This window comes from Vipera ursinii (assembly GCF_947247035.1).
Source record: "Vipera ursinii genome assembly, chromosome: 1".
Classification (NCBI taxonomy): domain Eukaryota; kingdom Metazoa; phylum Chordata; class Lepidosauria; order Squamata; family Viperidae; genus Vipera; species Vipera ursinii.
Genome location: NC_139512.1, coordinates 241,460,099 through 241,484,169, shown reverse-complemented (window position 1 = coordinate 241,484,169; position 24,071 = coordinate 241,460,099). Strand labels below are relative to the sequence as shown.

The 24,071-nt window shown below is 40.1% G+C and overlaps 1 protein-coding gene across 3 annotated transcripts in view; it reads right to left on the bottom strand.

Annotated features, from left to right (window-relative positions):
- ZNF292 (zinc finger protein 292) overlaps positions 1–23,606 on the bottom strand; it is a 36,977-nt gene extending 13,371 nt beyond the window's left edge. Inside the window, exons 1-6 of one of the 3 annotated variants that reach the window (XM_083376919.1) lie at positions 23,410–23,606; positions 15,669–15,823; positions 15,456–15,534; positions 14,701–14,836; positions 6,612–6,814; positions 4,982–5,118 (exon numbers count right to left, since the gene is read on the bottom strand). In XM_083376919.1, coding sequence (XP_083233045.1) covers positions 4,982–5,118; positions 6,612–6,814; positions 14,701–14,836; positions 15,456–15,534; positions 15,669–15,823; positions 23,410–23,577 — 878 coding nt within the window. In that variant the 5' untranslated portion in view covers positions 23,578–23,606. Of the gene's footprint in view, positions 1–4,981; positions 5,119–6,611; positions 6,815–13,301; positions 13,315–14,700; positions 14,837–15,455; positions 15,535–15,668; positions 15,824–23,409 lie in introns of those variants that run through there. The other 2 variants (XM_083376920.1, XM_083376921.1) reach the window with 2 other exon arrangements.
- Positions 23,607–24,071: the final 465 nt, after the last annotated feature.

Here is a 24,071-nt window from a genome sequence, read left to right as displayed (position 1 = left end):
TCCCTCCCTCCCTCCCTCCCCTTTCCCTCCTCTCTAAATCCTTCCTTCCTTCCTTCCTTCCTTCCTTCCTTCCTTCCTTCCTTCCTTCCCCAGCCCTAATCCGGAAAGTGGAAGGAAAGAAGAATAAAGGCTGGGCGGAGGAGGAGGGGAAGTTTAAAAAGGGGGCGGCGTTCCCTTTAAAAAGCCGCCCGCCACGCCGCGCTCCCTCGCAGCACTCGCGGCAGCTGGCTTCTTGGCTCCCGGTCTCCCCCAGGCTTCCCGGCTGTGATTGGCGAGCGAGCCTCCCGAGCTCCGGCGGCCGTGACATCAGCAGAAGCGGAGCAAGCAAAAGCGAAGGGGGAAGGAAGTTCACCAGCAGCACCTCGAGCCCGCTCCGAGCGCTGGCGGACGCGGAGCCGAAAGAGAAGCAGCATCTCTGCGCGCCCGGGCTGCTGGGGTGAAGTTGCAGCCGCCGCACCAACCAGCCGAGGAGACTCTCGCTTCCCCCCACCCCCCACCCTCCCTACATCCCGAGCCTTCCAGATCTTCGCCTGCCTACTCGCGAGCAGGCATGTTTTCCAGCCAATCCGGGCCTGGGAGCAGGGCGCCGGCGGCACGTCCACTTTCCCCGCACTCTCCGTTCAGACGGCGCCCTTTGAGCCTGGAGGGATGCGGACATCGGAAAAGGGCGCCGGGCGAAAGCAGCGAAGCGGGATCGCCGCGTGCCCCCCACTCCTCCTCCTCCTCCTCTTCTTCTTCTTCCTCCTCCTGGTCGGCTTGACACCCCCATTTCGGCTGCTTCGCAAACTGCTTCCTCCACCCCACCCCACCCCACCTCACCCCTCCCCGCAAAAGATGCCGGGGTCGACAGCGTTTTTTCTACCCGGAACAAGCAAACACGCAGGCAACCCTGCACTATTCAGCTCAGTGAAGTCACGCTTGAAACGGCTTGAAACGCCCGATCAGCTGATTTTCGGGGCGGAAAGCGTGCGGTGTTGTTGTGTTTTTTTTCCTCCCCCCGAAAGTGAATGGCAGCTTTCCGTACTAGTGTATTGGCATGTCAAGACACCAGCACAAAGACCAAGGTACAAGCAGCTCTCCTTCAGTCATTATTGAAACATTTGATCAGCCCAACTTCTTCTTCTTCTTCTTCTTCTTATTATTATTATTAAATCTGTTTTTTAACCAAGCGTGACTTCACTGAGCTGAATAGTGCAGGGTTGCCTGCGTATTTGCTTGTTCCGGATAGAAAAAACGCTGTCGACCCCGGCATCTTTTGCGGGGATTTCCCATTTCCCGTTGCGAAACCAGCCGAGCCCAAGTCCACCCTTTCTTTTTTTTCCACGGCACGCTCGGTGCCTTTCCCACGATCGTGTCTCCTTCAGATCTTACGCAAGCTTCCTCGATTTCCTGGTGTGTGTGTGTGTGTGTGTGTTTCTTTCTTATTCCTCCCTTCTCTGGTGGTTGGAAAGGCGTGTGACGCGCTTCGACAACAACTCTGCTGGCTCTCTCGGTGGGAACCTCCCATCCTCTATATACCCCCATTTCAGCTGCTTCGCAAACTGCTTTCTCCACCCCACCCCACCCCACCTCACCCCTCCCCGCAAAAGATGCCGGGGTCGACAGCGTTTTTTCTACCCGGAACAAGCAAACACGCAGGCAACCCTGCACTATTCAGCTCAGTGAAGTCATGCTTGGTTAAAAAACAGATTTAATAATAATAAGAAGAAGAAGAAGAAGTTGGCCTGATCAAATGTTTCAATAATGACTGAAGGAGAGCTGCTTGTACCTTGGTCTTTGTGCTGGTGTCTTGACATGCCAATACACTAGTACGGAAAGCTGCCGTTCACTTTCGGGGGGAGGAAAAAAAACACAACAACACCGCACGCTTTCCGCCCCGAAAATCAGCTGATCGGGCATTTCAAGCCGTTTCAAGCGTGACTTCACTGAGCTGAATAGTGCAGGGTTGCCTGCGTGTTTGCTTGTTCCGGGTAGAAAAAACGCTGTCGACCCTGGCATCTTTTGCGGGGAGGGGTGAGGTGGGGTGGGGTGGGGTGGAGGAAGCAGTTTGCGAAGCAGCCGAAATGGGGGTGTCAAGCCGACCAGGAGGAGGAAGAAGAAGAGGAGGAGGAGGAGGAGTGGGGGGCACGCGGCGATCCTGCTTCGCTGCTTTCGCCCGGCGCCCTTTTCCGACGTCCGCATCACTCCAGGCTCAAAGGGCGCCGGCTGAACGGAGAGTGCGGGGAAAGTGGACGTGCCGCCGGCGCCCTGCTCCCAGGCCCGGATTGGCTGGAAAACATGCCTGCTCGCGAGTAGGCAGGCGAAGATCTGGAAGGCTCGGGATGTAGGGAGGGTGGGGGGGTGGGGGGAAGCGAGAGTCTCCTCGGCTGGTTGGTGCGGCGGCTGCAACTTCACCCCAGCAGCCCGGGCGCGCAGAGATGCTGCTTCTCTTTCGGCTCCGCGTCCGCCAGCGCTCGGAGCGGGCTCGAGGTGCTGCTGGTGAACTTCCTTCCCCCTTCGCTTTTGCTTGCTCCGCTTCTGCTGATGTCACGGCCGCCGGAGCTCGGGAGGCTCGCTCGCCAATCACAGCCGGGAAGCCTGGGGGAGACCGGGAGCCAAGAAGCCAGCCGCCGCGAGTGCTGCGAGGGAGCGCGGCGTGGCGGGCGGCTTTTTAAAGGGAACGCCGCCCCCTTTTTAAACTTCCCCTCCTCCTCCGCCCAGCCTTTATTCTTCTTTCCTTCCACTTTCCGGATTAGGGCTGGGGAAGGAAGGAAGGAAGGAAGGAAGGAAGGAAGGAAGGAAGGAAGGAAGGAAGGAAGGAAGGAAGGAAGGAAGGAAGGATTTAGAGAGGAGGGAAAGGGGAGGGAGGGAGGGAGGGAGGAAGGAAGGAAGGAAGGATTTAGAGAGGAGGGAAAGGGGAGGGAGGGAGGGAGGGAGGGAACAAGCAAACGCTGCCCCAAAACTGGGGCGTTTCAAGCCATGGCTCCTCCGGCAACAGTCGCTTAAGCTGCAGTTCATCCGGTTCCCCCAGCCTTTCCAAATATTCCAGGCTGGAGCATTCACTCCCTCCGCAGTTCCTCCAGCCATTACGAGCCGTTTCTGGTTAAGTTCAAACAAATACAAGCAGATTCAAGCCGTGGCTCTTTCCGCCCCGAAAATCAGCTGATCAGGCGTTTCAAGCCGCGGCGTTTCAAAACGGCCACAATCTCCCGGCAAGACCTCCTCTGCAGTTCCTCCAGCCATTACAAAGCAACTCTGGTCAAATTCAGGCCGTTTCGGTCTAATTCAGGCAGATGCAAACAGATTCAAGCCGCGGCTCTTCCACCCGAAAATCAGCTGATCGGGCGTTTCAAGACGCGGCATTTCAAAACGGCTACAATCTCCCGGCCAGACCTCCAGCTGCCTCACCTGACAATCGGGGAGGGGAGGGGAGGGGGGGAGGAAGGAGGAAGAAACCAGCGCACCCTTCGCCCTTTTATTGTCGCAATCGAAGAGGCAGGAGAATGCGGGGTGGGGAGGGGAGAGAGAGAGAGAGAGAGAGTAGAAATCCCTATTTTCGGAGCCGAGAAGAGAAGCGCGGCTACAGCAGTCGCTAGAGTTCCCCCCAAGGGGGCGGAGAAAGAAGAACTCTCGGAGCGTTTCTTTCGTAAATACGCGCGCAGGCACACACTCGCCCAGCCGCGCGCTTCGCCCAGCTTCTCGCGGGGAGTTTGCAAGCCCTTCGTTTCTCTTCAGGGCCGTCAGAAGGGCGAGCAAGTCTCTGCCCTGCCCTGCCCTGCCGTGGGGGTGGAGAGCCAAGCGCGCTTGACGTTCCTGGAAACGAGAAGGGCCTGCGGAGACTGACAACAACCCGAGTGCCCAAGCGGGTCTTCTCAGCATCAGGCAAAGTAGCTCACATGCAAAACAAGCCCGGCAGAGGAGCCGGAGCAGCTCCGCTGCTGGGGGCGCGTCTCGGCCGGGCCTTGCAGGATCTGGGCCGGGCGCCTCTGCTCGCCGCTCCGGCTCCTCTGCCGGGCTTGTTTCGCATGTGATTCCGGGCCAGGTGCTGCTGAGGGCAAGCAGAGGCACCCGGGCGACCCCAGCAGCGTCAGGCAAAGTAGCTCGGCCGCGCGCAAGTCCTCGGTAAGTTCTTTTTTTTTGTTGACTGGAGTATAAGCCGAAGTGGATTTTTTCAGCCCAAAAAGTGGGCTGAAAAATTCGGCTTATACTCAAGTATATACGGTAAATTTAATAAATAAATAAATATTAATAAATGAAACACCTTGTGCAATTTAGCAGAAAAATGCAACCCTTAAAATGAAGAATACCTCTCTGTGAAATTATGGTGCTCTTTGCTCTAAATTACTAAAGATGATCATGAGGAAAAAACTTAATTTTTGTGTTTAAGGGGATGAAATATTGTTCATCTAAATTCTTCCAGAGGATGGAGTTGAGTTAAAAAATAAAGAAAGCCACAAATCATACTTCAGTACTGCTGTTCAAGCATTATTTTTGTCATGCTTTTCAGTGCATTAAACATCCTGAAATGTTAAATAAATCAACCTTTTCAAAACTAACTTAACATTTCTAAATGCTGAAATTAAATTTTCTAATGTTACCCTAGAAGAATGGGAAATTTCAATGTTAACTGTATTCTAATATAAGTTTATATTTAAAAAGTCTGCTTATTACCAGCAAATGCTCCATAAAGATATACTGAAACAAGAAGATTTCATAACCACACAAAAAGAATGTCATAAAATACAGACAGGATTAAAAAAATTATGTCTGCAACATGTATTAATAGAACATTAAATTTTTAATGAAAAATAGACAGCCAGAAACTGATGTTTTGAAGACTTCAAAACTAATGTTGCTATGTAATAATCAATATGCTACATGACCTTTAATTTAAAAAAAAAAATTTCCAAGTGCATTAGTTATCTGGAGACAAAAGCCTTTATTTTACTGCTAAATGCGACACATGCTGATCACAACAGAGTTCAAATAAACTCAAACCTACCATGCACAATACATCTCTCCTTGCTGTAGCTGCCGAGATAAGAATGCTGCACACAGAATCAGAGCACTCTTTTCATCTCCTTCTGATTCTAGATTACAGATCATTTCCAAAGCATCTTTACAGTCTATATCCGTAATCTGTAGGACAAGACAAATCATGAACAATAAAATGTTTATTTTCAAATGAACAATAATTTGATAGTAACATTTCAAAATGCTGGAAACGTTCAAAAATAAAACTTTCAAAAAACAACTAAAACTAAAAGCTAATCAAATTATCTTCCTATTACACATTTATTAATTCTCCTTTTCTCCCACATTTAATATTTTTCATTTCTAATAACCTTAGAATGTTCGTGAGGCAATTGTCAAGCCTTTCAAAGTGCACATGAAACCTTGGTGTTTCAGATCATGTGCCTAGGTTTGAAGTAAAACCAGAATTATTTTCCAAAAATAAAACAAATTCATATCATGTTAAATCTATTACCCAAATTGTTATTCTATACGTATTGTGAAAGGAGGAGAGAAAAGGAGAGAATATGCTTTCAAGTCAGTTTTGACTCCTAGTGACCAACCAGGAGTATTTTCTTAGCAAGGTATTTTGCTAAGGTGGTTTGCTATTACCTGCTTCCTAGGATTGAGAGTGTGACCGGCCCTAGGCCACCCATCTGGCTTTGCACCTAAGGTGGCAATAGAATTCAGTCTCCCACTTTCTACACTTTGCACCTAGTGCAATAGCTACCTCAATTACTTCATATCTCAAGTACTTCTGCAGAAAACCGTACACAGAATTATCATTTACTATTTCAGTTTTTTAAAAAAAAATCAGTAGAAATAGTCTTTGACTTATGATTGTTTGCTCAGCATGATTCAAGTTATGACAAAGTTGGCTAAGTGACTCATGACTTGTACTCACACTTACAACTATCGCACATCCCGATGGTCACTTGCAATTTGGCCTCTAGGCACTGGGCTCACGTTTAAGGCTAGTTACAGTACCCTGTGGTTAGATGATCACAATTTGCAATCTATTTTGCCCATTTCCACAAAAAACAACAACAACAACAACAACAACAACAAACCATTGGTAAAACTGGATTTAATAATCACATTTTGCTTAATGACTGCAGTATAATTTTTCATAAAAGTGGGTCCAACTCAACTTGTAACTCCGATGGCTTACGACAGACATTCTGGTCACAACTGTAGTAAAAGCCCATTTGGGAAAGCTGGATAGACTTAACAACCACGATTTGCTACAGTGGTTCCCTTAACAACCAACATAAACACTGCTGCACAACTGGGTTCAACTGTGATGATTTATGACAGAAATTCTAATCCCAACTGTGGTAATAAGTTGAGGACTAATAGTAGTGAAACACTGTTGCTAATCAATTGCAAAAGAAAGGCAAGAAATTGGAAGATTAGTTCCTGCAAACCACAATTTTGCCTTATATAGGTAGCCCTTGTTTAGCAACCACTATTGCGGCTGGCAATGGTCAGTAAGCAAAATGGTCACTAAATGAAACTTGTGACTGTACTTATGATCTTACTTCAGTTTCTTTCATAATTTTCAGATCATGTTTCCCAATACTTTCCCCTTTAGAGAAACAGACATACAATATACTCACCTCTTGCATTAGTTTTTCATTTGGTGATCCAGAACAAAGACAGACTAGATAGGTTTGCTTAAAATTGCCTTTGCTGCTGATTTCTGGATGGTCTGAGCATAGTTTTGCTAAGGCAGTTGCTTGAGATAATTGTTTTGTTTTCATCAAATGCTTAATACGCATATCCAGTAGCACAGGGCCTTCGAAGGCTAAAAATTTATTCACTGAAAGACAGACCATTGCAGGCAACATTATTTCCCCATATAATTAGCATATCAAATCTGCATAACACTGTTAACATTCAATATAAATATTGTTAGAAAAACTGTAATTATAGAAAGACCAATAAACCAAATGCCTGGACAAGATGCAGTAAATTTAGTTCTAACAATAAAAGGCAAGAATCTCAGTTCTTCAATGCCATGATCAACTTAATTGTACAGTTATATAAAATCTTCCCAGCGCTTTCCTTTCCCTCCCTTCTCTGCCTGTGGTTCACCTGCATTAATTGCCCCAGTGTAGCATATCTTATCGAATACTTCAATTTACCTAAGGCAACTCTTTACTCTCTTCCACACCTATCACTGTCACCAAGAAAATATTCAATCCTGAATCCACATCCCCTCACCACGAGCCAACCACATTTCAAACCATATCCAAAGACACATGCTTTGGACATTAACCACCTGAAAGTAATTATTTTTAGATTATTTTCAGTATGGGTTCAAGCCTCCCTGAGGAAATGCTATAATCACTATAGTTTAGGAAATACCTGAGCTACCATGACACTGTGCAGAAATTAGCAAATGAATGGGCTAGTTTAAGATTATTTTTCTTGGTTGATATCATAAATCGGTAAATTTATGTGTAAAAAGTGGTAGAAATTGGGTCTTCGGGGGAAGAATAAACGAGAAACTGAAGAGTGTTTATTCATAGTTATGACTCATCTATAAATATAAAACTACTGTACACAATAAATGAACAAAACTATACTGCCAAGAATAGTTTTAATTAATAATTAAATCAATTGCACCACAGACTTTCCCTAGCCTGGCTGGATTAAGATGTCTTATAATATGAAAACTGATATTCCAACAGGTAAACCCATTGCTTTAATTACTTTAGCAAGATGATGAAATTAGATAAATGGGCTAGATACTGGTGTCATTCAGCTAAACGGATACTGTAATGAACTCCCGGCCTGCACCCAAATCTATTCCAAAAGATGGAGAATATTTTAAATGGGGCTGAAGGGGCTGCTGTCGGAAAGAATGTTAACAAACTCTAGATTTAGTTCTTATCCAGCTTAATATTACAATTGGAAAATAATCCATTATTATTTAGTAGAGGAAGAAAAAACAATCATGATATAATGAATAAATCTAATGAAAACTAAACTGATAAAAACAGGATTTGCAAAGATTCTTAACAAGAAGAAAAATACCTATATTTCTTTTAATAATTCAGATTAAGATGGGTGGTCTTATGACTTATTTAAATAAATAAGATAAACATTTTTAAATATTAGAAATAGTCACTGTACTATTCAGTCACTAACAGCCACTGTAAGGTAAAGCAAACTGCAAAAATATTTAATAGAAGTGAAAATGTTTATATGAACTTTAGATATAGGAAGATTACGATGTACTGTTTAGATATTAGAAAGATTAAAATTTGACTGTTAACACAAAATGATAATAAAGGTTTAAAACCATCATGATTCAGCTCTATGGGTCAAATATATGTTTAGTATCAAAAAAGCTCATCTCTTAGGCTCTAGTTATGAACTCTAGCCATAAAAATGTTTCTTAATCAATTGTTAAAATGTTACACTACGTAACATTTTTTATGCAGTACAAAATTTGTATACTGGGATAACAAATAATAAATTTAACAAAAACATTCCAGCAAAAGGCAACCATTACTAAAACAATTAGCAATACTCATCTTAGAACTATACTCAAGCAGTGAGCTATATCCTTCTATATCAAAACAAAATGGAAAAACCAACAAGATTTTGATAATATGTAGCAGATAATAGATATCATAGAAAAGCTACTCCAATTATTTATTTATTAAAAAACCCTTTCCTTTGATGTCACGATGAATTGCATGTAGATAATGGCTTCCATTTGAGCGCCAAAGAATTGAGGCCTTTGAACTGTGGTGCTGGAGAAGACTCCTGCGAGTCCCTTGGACTGCAAGGCGATCAAACCGGTCAGTCCTAGAGGAGATCAACCCTGACTGCTCTTTAGAAGGCCAGATCCTGAAGCTAAAACTCAGATACTTTGGCCACCTAATGAGAAGGAAGGACTCACTGGAGAAGAGCCTAATGCTGGGAAAGATTGAGGGCAAGAGAAGAAGGGGACGGCAGAGAATGAGGTGGCTGGATGGAGTCACTGAAGCAGTAGGCGTGAGCTTAAATGGACTCCAGAAGATGGTAGAGGACAGGAAGGCCTGGAGGAACGTTGTCCATAGGGTTGCGATGGGTCGGACACGACTTCGCAGATAACAAAAACAACAATGGCTTCCATTCATCTCCTATATTTGACAATGCTGGATGAATCAGATCCATTAAGAAACACAAATAGTCAATATTTTTGATTAAAATGTTTTTTGTTCAATACCCTATAGAATTCACTATAACAAAAAAAATTGTTTTACAAAGGAAAAATGTCTGTGGGTAACATTTAGTCCACAAAAACAGTTTATCAACAGTTTGTTTTAAAGTGGAAATATACTGCTCAAAAAAATAAAGGGAACACTTAAACAACACAATGTACTGTATTTAATAGTAGGATGTCTTATTTTGTGTTTCCTTTATTTTTTTGAGCAGTATATAATCCTAAATAAAAAGTACTGAAAAAATTGAATAAGTAAATGGAAATTATAAGTCAGATATAGTTCTTATAATAATCATACTCTATTCTGGTGCTCATGGCTCAAAAATACTTGAACCAAAAATAAATATTCACTTTATATCTTTAAACTTACAAGTTGAGATCTTTTAAATTATTTTTACTAAAAAAAGGTAACACTAAGCTATGTCTTCATATCAGAAAGCTGAATCCATTAAAAAAAAACTTTTGGAAATTCATGTAACTACAATCTAAATAAAAAAACAGGCATGCCTATTTTAGATTTCTTATTAGTAATAAACATGTCTTTGAAATCTGGAATCACATTAATTAGAAAGGTTGGTTTTGTATAATGTTTCTGTGTTGGACGACAGTTTGATTCACAAAATCAGAATTATTTGACAGCCGATGCTGAAAAATAATACAATATTAAAATCCCATCAAACAATTGTGAGAAGTGGTAGCAACAATGAATGCATCCATTTCAATTGTTAATATATAAATATGAATAAATATAATCCATAAAAAGATTCTACTTTCGGGTTTTCCATAAATTTTAAAAGTGGGAAGAGGGGCTAAGAAAAAGTATAAACGTTTAATGTCTATATACATATATTTAGTTAAACAAAATGCTAAATTTGCTTAACATTTATTGTTTAACATTCACAGTCTTTTTCATCTTCAAATGATTTGGTAACAAACGGTATTAAGTTTGCTATTTTTTAGACTTGTTCTTCCACCCACAGGAACTAATAAGCTTTTAAGCCACAATGTTTACCATTTCAGGTTGTTTCTCTTGTGTTAACACTCTGTTATAATTGAAATGAGTCAAAAAGACCTTTAGAGTTTTAAAATGTATTAACTAACTTATAAACAGGAACTGTTAAGTCACGTCAATGTTAAGAAATATTTAGGTTTAATGTCAAGGTTTATTTTTCATTTCCCAAACATGTGGCAATAATTATTTAATCTCATGGAACTTTAACTTTAACTTGTACCCAAGGAATACCTACCTACCTACCTATTTCTATCCTACCTTTAGGGTATTTTTACAAACACCTCAGTGTGGTGAACATATAGTATGGTTAACATCTATAGAGAGATGATCAAGAGCATACTGTCATATTGCATTATTGTCTGGTTTGGAAACATCACTGCTTCAGATAGGAAGGCAGTGCAGAGAGTGGTGAGGATGGCAGAAAAGATTATTGGCATTTCCTTCCCTCCCTCCCGTCTAGGACATAGCATGTAAGCCATGCTTGAGCAGGGTCCGCAGGATTGTCAGGGACATCACACACCCTCTTTACCACCCATTTTCCTTGTAGGCTTCCTGGTATCTGAAGCAGAACATCCAGACTCAGTCAGAGTTTTGTTCTATGCATTATCAACCTTTTGAACTTTCAAGCTTCCTTTTTCCGCTAGGTATTCAAGATGGACAGTGATTAACATTTATATGTATTTATACATAAGGGTGTATGTGTACACTTTGGAGAGCAGGCAATAAAATTTCATTAATTTGTGCCAGTGTGCCCACAGTAAAAAAATGACAATAAAGGTTATCTTATCTTGTCTTATCTCCAACACCCTTCCCACCTCCTATTTTCCCTACAACAACCCTGTGAGATGAGTTGGACTGAGAGTGAGTGACTGGTCATCCAGCTAACTTTCATGGCTAACATAGGACTAGACCTCACTGTCACCCGCTTTACAGCCACTAGGCCAATCTTTAAGTGGATGTAATTTTTATTACAATTCTATTACTAAAAAGAATTCTTTTAAAATACCTCAAAAATTAGGCAAACCATAATAGTTTGCTATAGGTTGTAAATGTAACAGCTTTTGAATAGTGCTATTGACAAGCACAATTAAAGGAATTAGGGCTGTGCAAAGCATTTAAGGTGATACGGTCTCACCTAATGACAGTGGGATTCAGTTAACAACGGCAACTGGAACTGCAGGATTTACTTTATGACTGCATCACTTAGAAATTCCAGTTTCAATTGCCATCGTAAGTCAAGGACTACTTATACCTTAAGGGTAGGCGCAGTAGCTGTCTTCAAGTTTCTACAGTGCTTGTTTAATTTTTTTAAAGTTCTACTACTATTCAGAAGGAGTAGCTGTAATTTTGAAGGGACACGGTGGCTCGGTGGGTTAGGACGCTGAGCTTGTCGATCGGCAGTTTGGCGGGTCGAATCCCAACTGCTGCGTAGCAGAGTGAGCGCCTGTTACTCGTCCCAGCTTCTGCCAACCTAGCAGTTCGAAAGCACGTAAAAATGCAAGTAAAAAAATAGGGACCACTAGGGTGGGAAGGTAACAGCGTTCCGTGCGCCTTTGGCGTCTAGTCATGCCGGCCACATGACCACGGAGACGTCCTCAGACAAGCGCTGGCTCTTCAGCTTTGAAACGGAGATGAGCACCGGCCCCTAGAGTCGGAAACGACTAGCACGCATGTGCGGGGGAAACTTTACCTTAGCTGTAATTTTTAAAAAAGGAATGTTTAAAAAAGGATAGCTTGTTTAGCTATAGTATCTGATTCTACAATAATCTACCAGATTTTTTTTTAAAAAGGACAACTGAAATAAAAAAATGAAAACGCTGCAACTTTTTTAAATCTCTATTTTAACATCAAAAGTTATTGACTTGAACTACAAAAACTAAAAATAGCAAAAAAAGAGAACATTATATAAATGCTGAACAGCTCCCCTGGCTTGAATTCAGGAAGTTTCCATTTTTAACTGAAAGTGAAAGTGCCTATCAGCTGGCTAAAGAAAAGCCTTTTGTACTTAATTTATTTTACAAGTTAAAACTCTGCCTGAGTAATCACTGGACATTATTAAATGTAGAAGGGCTTATGTTTGGGCCCATAAAATTAGTTTTCAGTTTTCACAAGAACATATTCTCAGTTGGGAGCAATTGGAACTTGGATCTTGGGCAATGTTTTAATTGGAATGCAAAATATTTCTCCCATTTATGAAACGCATTTACAAGAATTGTTAAAAATCTGTTGATGCTCCCATGTCAAAATATTTAATTTCAGATATTCCTATATCCCTGTATATCTGCAAAGTAGATTTAGACCTCTTCCTACAAAAAAAAAAACATCATCATAAGCATCATTATACGACTTTTCTTTAAAAATCTGATCATAAATAAAATTACATAATGAAACATACAAACATGATATGGCGGAATTTGCTACCTAACTTGGAGAAATTAGTATTTGGCTAAGAAGCCCAGATATAAAGCCCATACTGAATTCACCATATGAATTGAGGAGGAATTTCTACTTCCATGTATTAGTATTCTTGTCTTCTCTTACAAATTGTATAGTGCATCTTTTCATGAAAGCAGAGAAAAGAAATAATAAAATTCACAATAGAAAAAACAGTATAATCAGGCAATGTTCCAAACATACCAACAATCATATCTTCTACCTTCAATCAATAAGCTTCCAAAAATGAGTTCCTACTCATATAATGGAATCTCTATTTAATTTTTTTTGTCTCCATAAACTCTCCAGAACCTATTTCAGAATTATGAAGGAATGGATGGGGAAGGGGGGGGGGAATTTACCAACTGATGCCATTCCACCAGTGAACCAACTCAAATAAATCTAAGAACTTCCAACCATACTGTTCCAGCTTTAATAAGATTATTTTAAAATAATGATCATTTCACTATGAATAGACATATTATTTATATTAAAAAATTCATTATAGTATACATTTATTTAGAAATTAGAAATAAACCTACAGTGCAAAGAAGCCCGTTTTCCAATGAAATAAAAAATTTTAAATTAAATTTCAGCAGATTTTAGTCCATTTACCATTCAAATAAAAGCATTTAACATTACCTTCAGAAAATATCTATACTTCTTCATGCGCGTTATTTCTTTGCCTTCTTCAGTTTGGATAGTGGTGATTCAGCTTGCCTCTACAGGTAATCCTTGTCCATTCATTCAGTGATGGTTTGAAGTTATGATGGCACTGAACAAAGGGACTTACAGCATTGCAGCACCCCTGGGGCCCTATTATCAAATTTCAGATGCTTGGAAGCCTGCATGCACTTATGATTTTAAATGCCCTTCAATTCCCCCCCCACACACACACCTATCTTCCTTTTTATGCCCTTTTTATTTTTATTTATTTTATTAAATTTGTTTGCCGCCTATCTCACCACGAGGTGATTTTTGGCTCCCGGCTCTGCACAGCCTGAGAGAAGTTGAAGTGGAGGTTAGTACAGCAGGGCAGGAGAAATGTGAGGTCCTGCTCTAGCAATGATGCAGTCCTGACCTAACATACACAACCAGAACTACCAAAACTGCTGTCACTAAGCAGGGTAATCAGTCACATGATGTTTTACTTAATGACTGTTAGGCAGTCTAAACCCAATTGGGGTGCTTATTTTATTGTTGACTGACTGACTGATTGATATATTACCCATCTCACCTGGGGTGACATTAGGCAGCTTACAATAATTAAACACTAAATGGTGACATTAAATTGGTTAAAATTGACAAAAATGGAGAGGAAGGGAGAAAGACAGTTAAATGTGGACTACCTATAACCTCTCTGCTTAACTGGTAAGGTATTTATAAAATAATAATAAAAGAGAATGTTTCTCTTATTTTAGGAATAACTGAAATATGTGTAATACCTAAGTGCTTTGCTTAGTAACAAGCACTGTAAATTTCACATCATGCATATTAAAAAAACTTCATAAAAATTACTACTGAAGTTTCATGCAACCTATCTTTCGGATGGGGAGGCATTTATGATTGGGAATTCCAGGGGAAGGGGAAGAAGCTCTAATTATATGAACACTCAATCTTCATATGTGAACAACTACGCAGCCAAGAAATATTGGGCTTATAGTACTGTAATAATAATGGAGGTGCTAGCTCCTTTCACATTATAAATCCAAAATAATTCATTGTAAGAGTAGTTCTGGATAAGGTACTCTTTCTTATAAATATTCTTCAGTGTGATTTTAGGAAAGAATTTTAAAACCTTTCATCTGTTCTTTTGGTATACTGTATATACTTCTTTATATACAATTGCAGCCTATCATTATATATGAAGATATCTGCAAGCTAACTCAAGAAAAATAGCTAGTTTGAATTGGTGAATGAAAAACTTAGGAGATACAATACCTTCAAAATTTGTCATACAAAAATTTTAAAAGGGAAGTATCCTTAAAAATTTTTTGCCAAGAAAGCAGTAATTATTTTTCCCCCCAAACTATCATCTTACCTTCATCCCAATCTAGCAACTCTTGGGAAAGAATGCTGCAAAGAACTGGATTCTTCCATGCCCCATCCTCTTGGGCAAGAACAGATAAAATATGTAACTGACAGCTGCCATTTTGCATTAATTTTGTATGTGCCATCTGGAAGAAGAATAGCATTTGTTATAAAAAGTGACAGAAAATTATACTTGCTCCAGCATTTTTAATCCTCAAAATCCCAACACTTTCACTAATTACCATGCTTAAGAACATAATGGTAACCTACAATGCTTTGCATGTTGACTTAAATTCAATGAAAACTTGTAAATAATGATATGGAGTTATCTAGTGATCTTGATATAAGAACATTGTAACATTTGTTTATATAATTTTCTGCCTTTATTATAATTATACAATATAAATACTGCTCTTGTCTAACATTCTAGTCTCATCTTGAATACAGAAGATTTTAATTAGAATTACAAGAAAGGATGATATGGAATTCTAAAATGCTAAGCAAAGTGCTAAACTACAAACAATGACAGGTTATTAAACCAAGCCAGAACTTCCTTATGTTACATTTAAATCATTTTAAGTAAACAATGAAAATTTGTTTGCCGCCTATCTCACCACGAAATGAAAATCATAATGATTTTTTTAACAATGAAAACCATTATTTTTACAGATTATTAGTACTACCCTAACCCTAACCCTAACCAGCACACTTGAACTTTATTTTAAGGAACTGATTTATAGACTAGCTATGAAATAAGATACCCACTTGAATAAATGACTGAAACTCTTTCCATTGATTTTCAGGAAGTTCAAGAGGCAAGCATAGCAAAAGTTCAGCATAGCTTCTGAAAAAGCAAATGGAACAATGTAAAGGTCAGCATTGTGTCCTTAATGCTACTACTTTTTAAACTTAACAAATGTTAGCTTTAAAACAAATGAGAAAACAAAATTATATACAACTAATATATAACATACTTACAGAGCTAAGCGTTCAAGCACAAAGGCTACATTTTCACACTCAGAGGTAAGGTCAGGTCTTGCTTTTATATATCCATGGATTGCCTGTGTATATACCTCCAACAAAGGCAAGGGATCCTCAGATGTCTTCCACTTTTCTGCATATTCAAGAAGGGTCTGTTTATAAAATAGAAATTTGAGTCATTATAAAAGCATAATTATAATTTGGAGAAGTGGCATTTAGCATATGAACTATTGTTTTCTGAGCACACTATCTACATTCTTGGAACTAATGCACCAATAAACAAGATTTTATTCCTTGAAATGTTCCATTTCCAGAATTGTGGAAACAGAACATTTATATCTTGACCCATAGAATCAATGTATTGCAGTATGTATAATACAACACTATAAAAGCTACATCCCATTCCTCAGTAGTTAGTTACTGCAATAGCTCCTATCAGACAATAATCACGCTACTAGCTTTTGGACATTGATTAGGTTGTATATGATAACTTGATTTCTAATTATGCTCAATATTAACATACTGAAGGAGTGGATGCAAGAAATAATTTCAGAAGACAAAAGAAATTTTCAGCTCTATAAAGGGTCATTTTTTAACAGTAATGATAAAAACTGTTTTAAAATGGCAGTATAGTGGCACTTGATTGAAATATGCAATAAAGTTTTCAAGAGTGCAAATTATATTATATACTTATGTAACAAGGAAGAACTTTTCAACATATGACAAGAGCACAAAAATGATATCAGATAGATTTTTCTTTTAAGAAGGAATCTACTTTGACAATGTATTCAATTATGTTTTATTACACTTTCTTTAAGGGTTAGCACCTGAAGTTGAATAAGGTGTGCATTAGGGCTATGCAAGGACAATCCAATCTGCTTCAAGATTGGATTCTTAAGTTTGAAATGAGACAAATTTATGAATGTGAAGGGAACTGACTGTTCTGTGCAAATTCTGGGGCAGGAATGTGGGGAAAAAAACCCGTTATTTATCATGAAAAAGTTGGGGAAAAAAATCAGAAGATGAAGAAATTAGCTTTAAAGTTAAGAGTATTGCAAGTTCTGTTATTTCATAAAATTCAAAGGTTTTTCCAGAACACATCTTCCCAATCTGATTCTTAAAGCCTGCTCCTCTTTTCCTTTTCACCAGAACAGGACAGATGGATTGCTGTTAAGAGGTGATGACTATCACATTTCACAGAAGTGAAGAGGTTTTTCAAACTGTTGATACTTTGAATTATGATATTACAAAACATAATGTAGTGAAAGTTGAGGCGAAATGGATTCCATTATATAAAGGATATCTGCATCAAATTTCACATTGAGAAAAGGAAGAGATGATAGCAACCCATTGCTGACTGTAACTGACTCAATTGTTGAGAGCTGAGAACATTGAAAAGTGTAATAAAAATCAGCTAATTATCTTTTGCTTAAAAATATAGTCTTTACAATAAGCAGGTAGGTAAAACAATCACAAAACTTACTTTTCCTCCATGTATGGGAAAAGGTAAACAGTACTGGAAGAAAATACTGCATCCAGTTTTGGTCACCACAATGTAAAAAAAGATGTTGAGACTCTAGAACGAAGTACAGAGAAGGGCAACAAAGATGATTAAGGGACTGGAGGCTAATACACATTAAAGAGTGGTTGCTGGAATTGGGAATGTCTAGCTTAATGAAGAGAAGGACTAGGATAGCAGTCTTCCAATATCTCAGGGGTTGCCACAAAGAAGGGAGTCAAGCTATTCTCCAAAGTGCCTGAAGGCAGGACAAGAAGCAAGGGATGGAAACTAACCAAAGAGAGAAGCAACCTGGAACTAAGGAGAAATTTCCTGACAGTTAGAACAATTAATCAGTGGAACAACCTGCTTCCAGAAGCCGTGAATGTTCTAACACTGGAAGTTTTTAAGAAGAGACTGTACAGCCATTTGTCTGAAATGGTATAGGGTTTCCTGCCTGAGCAGGGGGTTGGACTAGATGACCTCCAAGGTCCCTTTCAACTTTATTATTATTATTAATATAGATAAAATAGGGTTCATTCTCAGGTTCTCATTTCTATTCCAGTCCCAGGTCAATGTGACTAGATAAAAAGTGGCAGTCAGAACACAAAGATTTTCACTCTGATTAAGACCTCATCAGCCCATATTCAGAAATAACACTCAATAGACAAACTGGTAGATATACTAGTATACACTGTCAAAAACTAGCTAGAATGTCAGGCAAAGCCTACTGAAATCCAGGGCCATTTGCTTTGGTCACAATCCTCACTAGTTGCCTTTGGGCTTCTCTCTCTTCTGCATAATTTACCTATGACTGATACCAGAATTAAAAGCTGATAAAAGAGCATGCAGTTCCCTAAGCTCCTTGGACAAAAGGCAGAATAAAGGTGTCATATATAACATAGCCTCAACTTAAAACAGCTGGGATGGGGAGAGAGAAAAGACAGCACAGCTACAGTATGAGACCTAACATAGTAAGTTTAAACCATCTTTCAAACTGAATGCATCTCCAATATGATTTCTATCTCTGTATCTGGGGTATGACTCAAGTTTGGAAACCAGTAATTAGTCTAAAACATGGTTTACAATTGCTGCTCTTTTAGAGTCCTTTTAAATTTTAAAAATTGGATAAAATCTTCTATTCTGCAAGATATTGACCTCTTAAGAATTTTTATTCTCTTTGTTATTTTGAGCCTATAAATAAAACTCAAGGGTATTATTAGGATCAGAACCATTTTCTGACCCGTGTATAAGATAAACACTCTATGGAATTTTATTTGACAACCTAAAGAATAGAGGAAAAACAGAATCCATTGTTTATTACGGATATTAAAGTTTGATATAAAATCTCTATCTGAAATCTGACTTACAGAGCTATTTTATTATGAACAAAGTCTAAGCTAAAATTCAAGCAATCTATAAATTACTATCAATTTTCAGCACAAAATATACATTGGATCCTGCAATTGAGCACGACATTTGTTAGGGGTGGAATTATGATACCCTCAGCTCTTTTCACCTCACAAAATCAGGATTCCCCTAAGCTAGTTAGCCAACTGGACAGAGTATCTTCAGCTCCCTCTAAAACCTCTATTTTTGCCCTTATTTCAATTATGTCAACTTGAACAAAGGAATTTGTATGTGAATGCTATTCAAAAATTGACTAGAAAGATGGTTGAATGCTTTTCTTTCCTTTTGACATTTATCACCGCCTAATAAATATGTCATAAGGGACACGGTGGCTCAATGGGTTAGGACGCTGAGCTTGTCGATCAGAAGGTCGGCAGTTTGGCGGGTCGAATCCCGAGTGCCGCGTAACAGAGTTGAGCGCCTGTTACTCGTCCCAGCTTCTGCCAACCTAGCAGTTCGAAAGCACGTAAAAATGCAAGTAGAAAAATAGGGACCACTACGGTGGGAAGGTAACAGTGTTCCGTGCGCCTTTGGCGTCTAGTCATGCCGGCCACATGACCACGGAGACGTCCTCAGACAAGCGCTGGCTCTTCGGCTTTGAAACAGAGATGAGCACCGGCCCCTAGAGTCAGAAACGACTAGAACGCATGTGCGGGGGAACGTTTACCTTTACTTTTAATAAATATGTCAAGGCCAGAACAAGACTTGAGAAATTTTTGAGTAGTAGAAGCTCCTCCTTGATTCTCCTATATACAACAGGGGAAAACGATGAACAATGTTCTTTTGTTTCAGTTACTACTATGTTGTCTAATTCCCCTCTTATTGTTGTTACTGTTACATAGTGAGAGAATGATTGTAATAATTTGAAGGAAGGCTTACGTGTAACTTAATGGCCTCTTTCCCTCACCAATTTGTTTTTAAGTTGCCTTAATCTAGCCTTAGTTTGGTTTTATACAAAATGGATTTTTTCTATAGCAGAAAGAAAATTTTATGCTTAAAAATGATGGGTTATTATGGGAATCAGACACCTCACTTCCTTGTAATTAGGATCTCTATTAAGTGACTTGCCTGTTTCCAGCAGTTTTCCTTTGCGCAAAATGGGCTTCTGCTGGAACAGAAAGAAAAATATTGGATCAAGAGAATAGTTCTCTTTGCTGCTGAACCCTCCCCCTGGTTGAATAAGTAATTTATTCAAGTTATTTGGCTTAATTTGTCTTTGTGGACTGAAACCTATGAAGTGAAATAACTGGTTGCATGTTAGGATAACCCTGGCTCAATCTATCATTAATTACCCTATCTTACATCCCAAGTTTAATTAAAGAAAACAAAATCAAGAAAACAAGTTTGTACTGTGTTTACTCGCACTGATTCTTTTAAAAGTGATGCCATAAGAAGCATACAAAATTAGAGAGCAAAGTATCCCACTACAAGAGAGTAATTCCAAAAGTAGCAACCAGACTGTATTATTAACCAGACAGTATTATTAAAAATGCCGTTTGCAAATTATTCCTCAATCTGGCCACAACTTTATAGATAGATGGCATAATTATCCAACCAAATTTTTGGGAGGGTATTATTAGATGGTTGTCTAAATGTAGTAAAACATTGATGATCAACAACAACTGAAATTATGACTGTCCATTTTTTAAAAAAAAATTAATTTCCTTTGACATTAGTAGTGTACTTTATATTGTTTTATTTAGCTCTGATGGTATTTGCTATTAATTAGAAAAATGATCCTAATTACAGGTAGTCCTCAAATTACAACAGTTCATTTAGTTACAACAGTTACAACAGCACTGAAAAAAGTGACTTATGACCGTTTTTTTTCCAGTTGCCTTTGCAGCATCCCCATGATCATGTGATCAAAATTCAGATGCTAGGGAACTGCTTCATGTTTATGACAGCTGCAGTGTCTCCGGGTCATGTGATCACCTTTTGTGACTTTCTGACAAGCGAAGTCAATGGGAAAGCCAGATTCACTTAACAACCGGGTTAGTAACTAATCAACTGCAGAGAGTCATTTAACTACAGCAAGAAAGGTTGCAAACTCACTTACCAAATGTCCCATTTAACAGAAATGTTGGGCTTAATTGTGGTTGTAAGTCAAGGACAACCTGTATTTGTTTTAAAGCTTTTGACCACATTCTTATTACTATATCCTATTTGGGACTGCTATGTGCAACTATTGGTAGGTCTTATTGTAGAAAGACAATACAGAAATATGATGTTGGACTCAAGACAAAGAATAATCAGCTGGAAATAAATGTATAGAAGGCCAATTGTCACATGGCTTCAAGAAAGAACTCTGTACCTCTGAACCTCCTCTTTTATGGTTACTTCATATAAGGATATCTTTTACTGGAGTATTTAACAATACCTAACCATGGTCAAATAACAAGAAATTAAGCGATGATATTTTGACTGACATCCACGTGAAATTGAAAACATTGTTTTTTAATATGAAATCCACAGGAGAAAGGAACTCTAGGTTAAGCAAAGTGACTTGAGGTTTAAAATACTATTCAATTTTATATATAAATGGCATTTTCATATATAAAAGTCATTTTCTAATGATGCTCGCATTAATGATAGGAAATGGTATACAAATTGATACTATGTCAAGAAGTTATTTAAGAAGTGTACAAAATATAATTAAAGTAAAATTAAGATGTATGCACAATAGCATACAAATGTCAATATTTAAATGATTAGGTGAAGTACACATTGTATCTGTGACTCCTTCATAATTTGGACTATTAAACCAGTGACTGAATGATTCTAAATATCAAACAATATAGCGTATTAAGACTAGCATCTATATAGAGGTTGAAGAAATTCCATTATTTTAGTAACACACCCTGAAATGCTTAATGTAATTTACCACTGACCCCTTCTCACACTCCAAGAACCAACTGTTACGGCAGAAGCTTCATTATTATCATCTGCTTAATACTGCATTTTTGTGAAATTGAATTTGACTCACTGACTCCTCTAGAACAAAGTTTTATAATTCAACACTTCTGATTTAGTTATATCAAATAAGCTACTAAAGTTTTTCTTTCATCTTCCCAATTTTTCTAAGAAAGGTGGTGAAATATCAAGGTATTGGAAGTGGAGGTGAGCAAGTAAGCTCCTATTGTATAAGCAAATATATTTGACATGTGAAATGATCCCATATTACTATATAACTTGATACAGAAATCCTGTTTGATTTTCTATTCTTGCTTTAACCCAACATTATCAACCCATATGTCCAAATTTATGCAACACAATCTTTTTCCATAAGCCCTGCCATGCAGAAAACCTGCATATATAGTATGTGAATTACAAAATATATAACTTATTTCAATTATTATTGAATTATTCAATTCAAATAAAGAAACATGCTGCTTGTGTTGAAGTCCTGAATTGTTTTCCAGAAATAATACTACAACAGTTTATCAATATAAAAATCATTGCTTCAAAAAGGCAATGACTTTCCCCCCACTTTAAGGCACCATATACTTTTACTAAACTCTTTCCTGTTGATAGGTCCTCAATTCTAAACATGGGAGCTGTAATTAAAATGATTTAACTCCTAATTTGCCAATTTAATTATGCAAAGAACTCTTTTTATTTCTTACAACCTTTTAAAGGTGATGAAAAGTTACAGTGTATCATATTTTCCAGCTCATAGATTCATGCCAACTTCAGGACCAATCTGGAAAGTGTCCACCTGAATAACTGACTGACTTTAAATGAAAGTCTTGTTCCTGAAGGTAATACAGAAGGAAGGTTAAATAAGTGATTCTAAATGTCTACCTTTATGTAACTTAGCACGCTACAAAAGAATTCAAGTACTCTTTAATATTATTTTTATATTTTGCCTCTTGGGAGATCTCCGTAAACCGATTTAGTACACAATGTAGTGAATTAAGTCTTAATTACAGGATAAACCATACCCCACGAATATTTCCCGTTGAACAGAACGTGTAACAAGCAACTAATAAAACAGCCTGTAGGTGTACCTTTAAGACAACGTGAAGTGAAAGTGGGGCACATTCAGGCCACAATTCAAAAAGGAAGTAAGGTCACTTAATTCAGAAAGAACCAAGGACAGACAGTTTGAGGCAACCCGCATCTAAAACTAGCAGAGATCTCAGCTTAAGGACTGTACGGGTTTGGTGGTGTTGTTTTTTTTAAAAAAATATCCCTAGCCAGAGCGGTTATGAAGGGTGTCCCACTAAGACCACCCCCGTCCCCTTAACTATGGGATAGATGGGCGCTTGGGTGCAGGCAAAGAGAGCTGACGACCACGGCCCGAAGGGTGGGCGACCCAGCTCTCGCCCTCTCGTTTGCAGCATACCCATCCGAGGCAGAAAGGAGCGGGCAAGGAAACCCCCCCTAGCCCCTCCCCAGGAAAGCAGCCACCCTTCCTCTGCCTTCCCCTGTCGCTCGGCCAAGGGGACCCGGCGCTCTCCGCCGTCACTAGACAAAGGCCCCTCCAGAGCCGAGGCGGCACCAACACAACAAAGGGGCAGAGTTTCGAGGAGAGCGCGAGCACCCAAGGCGGCGGCAGCAGGGTGGGGGGAGGGTGCAGGAAGAGAGAGAAAGAGAGAGAGAGAGAGAGAGGGAGAGAGAGAGGGCTGTTCCGGGCCGCCAGAAGCTCCTCTCCGGCGCAGGGGGGCGGGACACCCGCCTGGAGACAGGTTCAGTGGGTGCTGGCGGCGCTGAGAGGCGCAAAGCGCGGCCCAGCTATTAACATCGCCCAGCCTCTTTCCCCCAAAGGGGCTTCCTTTCCCTCCCTCCCCCCCCCCACCCACCCAAGGCGGCCAGGCCCATCCTGACCTGGCACAGCTGCTGACAGTATTCGGTGGCCGCTTCCACGGCCGGCTGGCTGCTTTCCCTCAGCCCCGTCTCCAGCTCCAGCAGCCTCTCCTTCAGGCTCGGAATAGCCAGGAGGCCGCTCTCGCCGCCGACGCTACCGCTGTCCTGCTCGGCCTCCTCGTCCGCCATCTTCGCACCCAGCTCCGTCGCGTACGCAGCCCCCCTCCCCCCCCCTAATTCCTCCAGAACGGCCTACCTCCCCTCCCGCAAACTCCCCCCCTCCCCTCCCGTAGGGGTCACGTGATTACACAATGCCACGTTCCGGGGAAGCGGTCACGTGAGGGATTAGGGAGGAGAGAGCGAAGAGACAGTAGTTCGCTCGCTTTTTTTTTTTTTGGCTGTTTCCTCCCCCCCACACACACACACGCACAGACACACCAGGCGCTCCCCTTTTCGCAGAGGGGCGGGGTCACACGTCCTAGCGCTGTCACGTGCGGAGTTGGCGCGTGCCGAATGGCACTGGCCGCCTCGTGACGTCTCTCGAGGACTTTTTTTGGCGGCAGGAGAACAAACGTTGACGGGGCGCTTCTCGGTTTCCTTTCGGTAGCGAACGCTCCCTTTTTAAAAAAAAAAAAACGGGAGGAAAATGTTGAGTGCGCTTGCAATCAAAAATAAGTGGAAAG